Below are 8,046 nucleotides of genomic sequence, written 5' to 3' on the forward strand. Positions count from 1 at the left end.
TGCAATTCTGGTCTCCTTCCTATCGGAAAGATGTTGTGAAACCTGAAAGGGTTCAGAAAAGATTTATAAGGATGTTGCCAGGGTTGGAGGATTTGAGCTATAGGGAGAGGCTGAACAGGCTGGGGCTGTTTTCCCTGGAGCGTCGGTGGCTGAGGGGTGACCTTTATAGAGGTTTACAAAATTATGAGGGGCATGGATAGGATAAATAGGCAAAGTCTTTTCCCTCGGGACGGGGAGTCCAGAACTAGAGGGCATAGGTTTAGGGTGAGAGAGGAAAGATATAAAAGAGACCTAAGGGGCAACTTTTTCATGCAGAGGGTGGTACGTGTATGGAATGAGCTGCCAGAGGATGTGGTGGAGGCTGGTACAATTGCAACATTTAAGAGGCATTTGGATGGGTATATGAATAGGAAAGGTTTGGAGGGATATGGGCCGGGTGCTGGCAGGTGGGACTAGATTGGGTTGGGATATCTGATCGGCATGGACGGGTTGGACCGAAGGGTCTATTTCCATGCTGTACATCTCTATGACTCTATGACATTATGACTATGACTCTAAAAGTAAACAGAGTGAATGAGCCCCATGTTCAGGAGCCCTGCTCCGCTGTCATCTTACCTGAAAATCCCACCATTTTACCAGAAGATCTGGAGTACTGTGTATGGTACTGGTCATCATATTTACAGAAGGATGTTATTACATCGGGAGTAGATCAGAGGAGGTTTACAAGACTAATATCTGGAATGAGTGGATTGCCTTCTGAGGATACGTTAGACAGGTTGGGCCTGTATCCTCTGGAGTTTAGAAGAGTCAGAGGTGACCTAATTGAAATGTATAAGATCCCGACGGGACTTCACCAGGTAGGTGCAGAAAGGATGTTTCTTCTTGTGGAAGAGTCTAGAATTCAGGGTGGTAGTTTAAAATTAAGAAGATGCTCATTTAAGACCGATGATACGAAACTAGGGAATGGAGAATCATAAGGAAGACACTGAGTGACTTCAGAGGGACATTAACAAGTTGGTTAAATGGGCAAACACCTTGTAGATAAATTTCAGTGCAGAGAATTGTAAGGTAAAGCATATTGGTGAAAAAAAAAGGGAGAGAATCAATACAGGCTCAATGCCACAAATTTGAGGAGAGTACAGAAGCAGAGGGACTTAGGCATAGTTCTCTGAAGGTAGCCAGGCATGTTGAAACAGTTGTTAAGAAGGCTAATAGGATCCTTGGGTTTATAAATTAGGGCATAAAAGCAAGGAAGTGATGCTACACCTCTACAAATCATTGGCCAGATCACATTAAAGTGTTCAGTTCTGGGCACCTTATTTAAGGAAGGATGTTAAAGTCCTGAAGAGAGTTCAGAGGAGATTTACTAGAATGACACCAGGAATGAGAGATTTTGTTACAAAATTAGAGAGATTAGGCTTAATCTCCTTGGAGCAGAGAAGATTAAGAGGTAACCTGATTGAGATGTTACAAATTATGAAAATTTTTGACAGGGTAAAGAAGAATATTCTGTTTCCCCCAGTTGATATGTCAATAACTAGAGGTCATAATTTCAAGATTGTCAGCAGGAGAGCTAGGATTGAGATGAGGAGAAATGTCAGAGAGTTGTTAGGATTTGGAATGCGCTACCTGGGAGCATGGTGGAGGTGGATTCCATAGGAGGTTTCAAAAGAGAGCTGGTTATATATTTGAAAGTGATGAATTTAATGGGCTGTGTAGATCAGGTTGGAGAGTGGAATTAGCTGGGTAGGTAATTTGGGAGCCGGTAAAGACAGAGTGGGTCAAATGGCCTCATTGTGTGCCATATAATTCCATGATTTTTCTCTTGCAGAGGGTTGTGAGTCTGAAATTCCCATTTATGCAGAATCTTTAAATATTTTTAAGGCAGAGGTAGATTGATTACCAAAGGGATGAAAGTTAATTGGGAATATGCAGGAATGTACAATTATGGTTAAAATCAGATTAGATTTTTTTTTGATTCTCTACAGTGTGGAAACAGGCCCTTCGGCCCAACAAGTCCATACCGACCCTTGGAAGAGTAACCCACCCAGACCCATTTCCCTCTGACTAATGCACCCAACACAATGGGCAATTTAGCATAGCCAATTCACCTGACCTGCACATTCTTTGGACTGTGGGAGGAAACTGGAGCACCCGGAGGAAACCCACGCATGCACGGGGAGAATGTGCAAACTCCACACAGACAGTCACCCGAGGCTGGAATCAAACCTGTGACCCTGGTGCTGTGAGGCAGCAGTGCTAACCACTGAGCCACTATGATCTAATTGAATGGTGGACCAGGCTCACAAAGGGCTGAGAGGCCTATGCTTGATTCTTATTTGTGTGTTCATAGAACATAGAAATGTACAGCACAGAACAGGCTCTTTGGCCCATGATGTTGTGCCGAGATTTAATTCTAATGTAAAATATAGTAACAACCTACGCACCCCTCAACTCACTGCTATCCATATGCATGTCCAGCAGTCGCTTAAATGTCCCCAATGACTCTGCTTCCACCACCACCGCTGGCAACGCATTCCATGCATTCACAACTCTCTGCGTAAAAAAACTATCTCTGGCGTCTCCTCTGTACCTTCCTCCTAATATCTTCAAACTATGACTCCTCGTACCAGTCAATCCTGCCCTGGGGAAAAGTCTCTGGCTATTGATTCTATCTATTCCTCTCATTATCTTGTACACCTCTATTAGGTCTCCTTCTGTCCAGAGAGAAGAGACCGAGCCTAATCAACCTTTCTTCATAAGGCAAGCCCTCCAGTCCAGGCGGCATCCTGGTAAATCTTCTTTGCACCCTCTCCAAAGCCTCTGTACCTTTCCTATAGTAGGGCGACCAAAACTGGAACAATATTCCAAGTGTGGCCTCGCCAGGGACTTGTAGAGCTGCAGCAAAACCTCACGGCTCTTAAACTCTATCCCCCTGTTGATGAAAGCCAAGACACCATATGCTTTCTTAACAACCCTATACACTTGGGTGGCAACTTTGCGGGATTTATGTACTTGTACACCCAGATCCCTCTGTTCCTTCACACTGCTAAGAATCCTGTCTTTAATCCTATATTCAGCATTCGAGTTCGACCTTCCAAAATGCATCATTTCGCACTTATCCAGGTTGAACTCCATCTGCCATTTCTCAGCCCAGCTCTGCATCGTGTCTATGTCACGCTGTAGCCTGCAGTAGCCCTCTATACAATCGACGACACCTCCAACCTTTGTGTCATCTGCGAATTTACTCACCCGCCCCTCAACCTCCTCATCCAAGTCATTTATAAAAACTACAAAGAGCAGAGGCCCAAGTACAGAGCCCTGCGGGACCCCACTCAACACTGTATAACCGGCAGAATACTTTCCATCTGCAACCACTCTCTGACTTCTGTCAGCCAGCCAATTTTGAATCCAGATAGCCAAATCTCCCTGTATCCCATACTTCCTGACTTTATGAATGAGCCTACCATGGGGAACCCTATCAAATGCCTTGCTGAAATCCATATACACCACATCCACTGCTCGACCATCATCGACCTGTCTTGACACCTCCTCAAAGAACTCAATAAGATTTGTGGGGCATGACCTGCCCCTCACAAAGCCATGCTGACTGCCTTTAATCACACTTTGCTTTGCCAAATAGTCATAAATCCTATCCTTCAGAATTCTTTCCAAAATTTTGCTGACCACAGACTGACTGGTCTGTAATTGCCAGGGATTTCCCTATTATCATTCTTGAAAAGAGGAACAACATTTGCCTCCTTCCAGTCCTCCAGTACGACTCCCGTGGAGAGTGAGGAGTCAAATATCCTCGCCAGCGGCTTAGCAACCTCCTTTCTCGCTTCCTGGAGCAGCCTAGGATAAATCTGGTCTGGCCCTGGGGACTTATCAATCTTAATGTTTTCCAAACTTTCTAGCAAATCAACTTCATTCAATCTTGATCTGGTCAAGACTGTATCCCAGCTCCTCTAAGTTTTCATTTATAACAAGTTCCCTTTCCTTGGTTGAAACCGAAGCAAAAAACTCATTTGGGGCTTCCCCTATCTGCTCAGACTCCACGCACAAGTTCCCTCCGCTATCCCTGATCGCCCCTACCTTCTCCCTGATCATTCTCTTATTCCTCACGTATGAGTAAAACGCCTTTGGGTTCTCCCTAATCCGTCTTGCCAAGCCTTTTTTGTGCCCCCTCCTGGCTCTCCTCAGTCCATTTCTGAGCTCCTTTCTAGCTAGCCTGTAATCCTCTAAAGCTGTGCAAGGCCCTTGCTACCTCCACCTTACATAAGCTGCCTTTTTTCTTTTGACGAGAAGTTCCTCTGTTCTCGTCATCCAAGGTTCCTTAATCTTACCTCTTCTTACCTGCCTCAGAGGAACGAATTTGTGCATCACTCGGAACAATTTCTCCTTAAATAGTCTCCACATGTCTGCTGTGCCTTTTCTGTGGAACAATTGCTCCCAGTCTATACTTCCCAACTCCTGTCTGATAGTATCATAATTTCCTTTTCCCCAATTGAATATCTTCCCTTGGTAACTGCGCCTTTCCCTCTCCAAGGCTATGCTAAATGTGAGGTAGTTGTGATGACTGTCACCAAAGTGCTCTCCCACCGCGAGATCTGACATCTGTCCTGGCTCGTTGCCGAGCACCAAATCCAAAATGGCCTCTCCCCTCGTCGGTCTGTCTACGTACTGAGTAAGGAAACCCTCCTGAACACATCTGACAAAATTGGCTCCATCCAAACCATCTACACTTAGGAGGTTCCAGTCGATATTGGGAAAGTTGAAATCACCTATAATAACAACCTGCTACTTTTGCATTTTTCCAAAATCTGCCCTCCTATGAGATCTTCAATCTCTCTACTGCTATTAGGTGGTCTGTAGAAAACCCCCAATGCGATGGCTGTTCCCTTGCTGTTCCTAATTTCCACCCATACTGACTCAGTAGGCAAACCTTCCTCAACAAACTTCATTTCTGTAGCTGTGATGCACTCTCTGGTTAACAATGCTACACAACCTCCTCTTTTTCCACCCTCTCTGTTCTTTTTAAACGTTCTAAACCCTGGAACATCAAGCAACCATCCCTGCCCCAGTGAAACATATGTCTTCGTTATGGCCACAACATCATAGCCCCAAGTACTGATCCATATTTTAAGTTCGTCACTTTTATTTCGGACACTCCTTGCATTAAAGCACACACACTTTAACTGATTCCTTTGTTTCATAGTGTGAGAAACCTTCCTTTTAGATTCAATATATCCTAAAACTGTCACGTCTGCAACTGACCCCCTCTCAGACATGTGGCTCTGATTCCCACCCCCCTGCCAAATTAGTGTAAACCCTCCCGAATCACACAAACAAATCTCCCACCCAGGACATTTGTACCCCTCCAGTTCACGTGCAACCCCTCCTTCATGTACAGGTCCCACCTTCGCCAGAAGGTATCCCAATGATCTATCCCCACTTCTGACTTTATAATAGTGGGAAGGTCAGTGATGAAGCAGCTGAAGATGGTTGGGCCTAGGACATTACCTTGAGGAACTCCTGCAAAGGTGTCCTGGAACTGTGATGACTGACTTCAACAACCACAACCATTTACTTGAAATCTGTATATTGAACAGAGTCACGTCTTACCTTCTCCAGTAGCTGGCGGAGTTGCCTGCTTCGAGCATCCCTTGAGCACAGATTCTGCCCTGGAGCCACAACTGTACAAATGCACCGGCCGTCAGGATCTTGCGCGGAGCTGTATACTTGCCAACCATCCTTAGGGCCAATGGCCTGGGTAAACAACAAGTAAAGGATGGAGGTTCTGTGCCAAAATCTAGCAATCTGGTTTTGCAATGCCTAACGTGCTGCTGTTAATGTTTCATTGCAATAATTCAACACACTCTCTCAAACTTGAGATCATCGTTAATCTACATGGTTGGCCCCTTTTGCCCCATACCAGAGAAATCTTTTGGGAGCTTTTGATGGTTTGAAGATGTTGTAAAATATTAGACAACATTTCCTCTTCACTGATCAGTGAGGCAGAATTGCCAACATGAATGTAGAAATATTTACTTCCACATTACTTGATGACATCTGGTTTAATAAGTTCAGATGTTCAGACAATGTCCTCTTAAATATCCAGACGATAAATGCTTAAAAGGCAAAAGTAGAAATTGGGCTGCTCCAAATTGATGCAGGAAGGCTAGTGCTGGGAGATAAGGAAATAGCTCAAGAACTTAATAAATACTTTGTCTCAGTCTTCACAGTGGAAGACATGAGTAATATCCCAACAATTAAGGAGAGTCAGGGGGCAGAGTTAAGTATGGTAGCCATTACAAAAGAGAAAGTGCTAGAAAAGCTAAAAGGTCTAAAAATTGATCAATCTCCTGGCCCCGATGGGCTACATCCTCGAGTTCTGAGGGAGGTGGCTGAAGAAATAGTGGAGGCTCTGTCTGTGATCTTTCAAAACTCATTGGAGTCAGGGAAATTCCAGATGACTGGAAAATCACTGTTATAACCCCCTTGTTCAAGAAAGGATCAAGACTAAAGATGGAAAATTATAGGCCAATTAGCCTAACCTCGGTTGTAGGTAAAATTCTAGAATCCATCATTAGGGATGAGATTTCTAAATTCTTGGAAGTACAGAGCCAGATTAGTACAAGTCAACATGGATTGAGTAAGGGGAGGTCGTGCCTGACAGACCTGTTAGAATTCTTTGAAGAGGTAACAAGTAGGTTGGACCAGGGAAACCCAGTGGATGTGGTCTACCTAGACTTCCAAAAGGCCTTTGATAAAATGCCTCATGGGAGGCTGCTGAGTAAGATGAGGGCCCATGGTGTTCGAGGTGAGCTACTGGCATGGATTGGGGATTGGCTGTCTGACAGAAGGCAGAGAGTTGGGATAAAAGGTTCCTTTTTGGAATGGCAGCTGGTGACAAATGGTGTCCCGCAGGGTTCAGTGTTGGGGCTGCAGCTGTTCACTTTATATATTAATGATGTGGCTGAAGAGATTGGGTGCATTCTGGCGAAGTTTGCCAACGATACGAAGTTAGGTGGACAGGCGAGTAGTACTGAGAAGGTGGGAAGGCTGCAGAAAGATTTAGACAATTTTGGAGAGTGGTCCAGGAAATGGCTGATGAAATTCAATGTGAGCAAATGCAAGATCTTGCACTTTGGAAAAAAGAATACAGGTGTGCACTATTTTTTAAACAGTGAGAAAATTCATAAAGCCAAAGTACACCGGGATCTGAGAGTGCTAGTCCAGGATTTTCTAAAGGGTGACTTGCAGGTTGAGTGCGTGATTAAGAAAGCAAATGTAATGTTGTCATTTATCGCAAGAGGGTTGAAATATAAAAACAGCATTAAGGATGAGGTTTCTAAATTCTTGGAAGAGCAGGGTCGGATTAGAACAAGTCAACATGGATTTAGTAAGGGGAGGTCGTGCCTGACTAACCTGTTGGAGTTCTTTGAAGAGGTGACAAGTAGGTTAGACCAGGGAAACCCAGTGGATGTTATCTACCTAGACTTCCAAAAGGCCTTTGATAAGGTGCCACACAGGAGGCTGCTGAGCAAGGTGAGGGCCCATGGTGATCGAGGTGAGCTACTGGTATGGATTGAAGATTGGCTGTCTGACAGAAAGCAGAGAGTTGGGATAAAAGGTTCTTTTTCGGAATGGCAGCCGGTGACAAGCGGTGTCCCGCAGGGTTCAGTGTTGGGGCCGCTGCTGTTCTCATTATATATTAATGATCTGGATGAAGGGACTGGGGGCATTCTAGCGAAGTTTGCCGATGATACAAAGTTAGGTGGACAGGCAGGTAGTACTGAGGAAGTGGGGAGGCTGCAGAAGGATCTAAACAGTTTGAAAGAGTGGTCCAGGAAATGGCTGATGGAATTCAATGTGAGCAAATGCGAGGTCTTGCACTTTGGAAAAAAGAATACAAGCATGGACTTCTTTCTAAACGGTGAGAAAATTCGTAAAGCCAAAGTACAGAGGGATCTGGGAGTGCTAGTTGAGGATTCTCTAAAGGTAAACATGCAGGTTGAGTCCATGATTAAGAAAGCGAATGCA

The 8,046-nt window shown here is 44.6% G+C and overlaps 1 protein-coding gene across 1 annotated transcript in view; it reads right to left on the bottom strand.

The window, feature by feature from the left end:
- Positions 1-8,046, bottom strand: part of LOC122556254 (noelin-3-like) — a 62,384-nt gene that overhangs the window by 38,679 nt on the left and 15,659 nt on the right. Inside the window, exon 2 of the mRNA XM_043702885.1 lies at positions 5,626-5,769. Within this exon, the coding sequence (XP_043558820.1) occupies positions 5,626-5,769 (144 nt within the window). The remainder of the gene's footprint in view (positions 1-5,625; positions 5,770-8,046) is intronic.

Source organism: Chiloscyllium plagiosum, chromosome 13, assembly GCF_004010195.1.
Source record: "Chiloscyllium plagiosum isolate BGI_BamShark_2017 chromosome 13, ASM401019v2, whole genome shotgun sequence".
Taxonomy (NCBI): Eukaryota; Metazoa; Chordata; class Chondrichthyes; order Orectolobiformes; family Hemiscylliidae; genus Chiloscyllium; species Chiloscyllium plagiosum.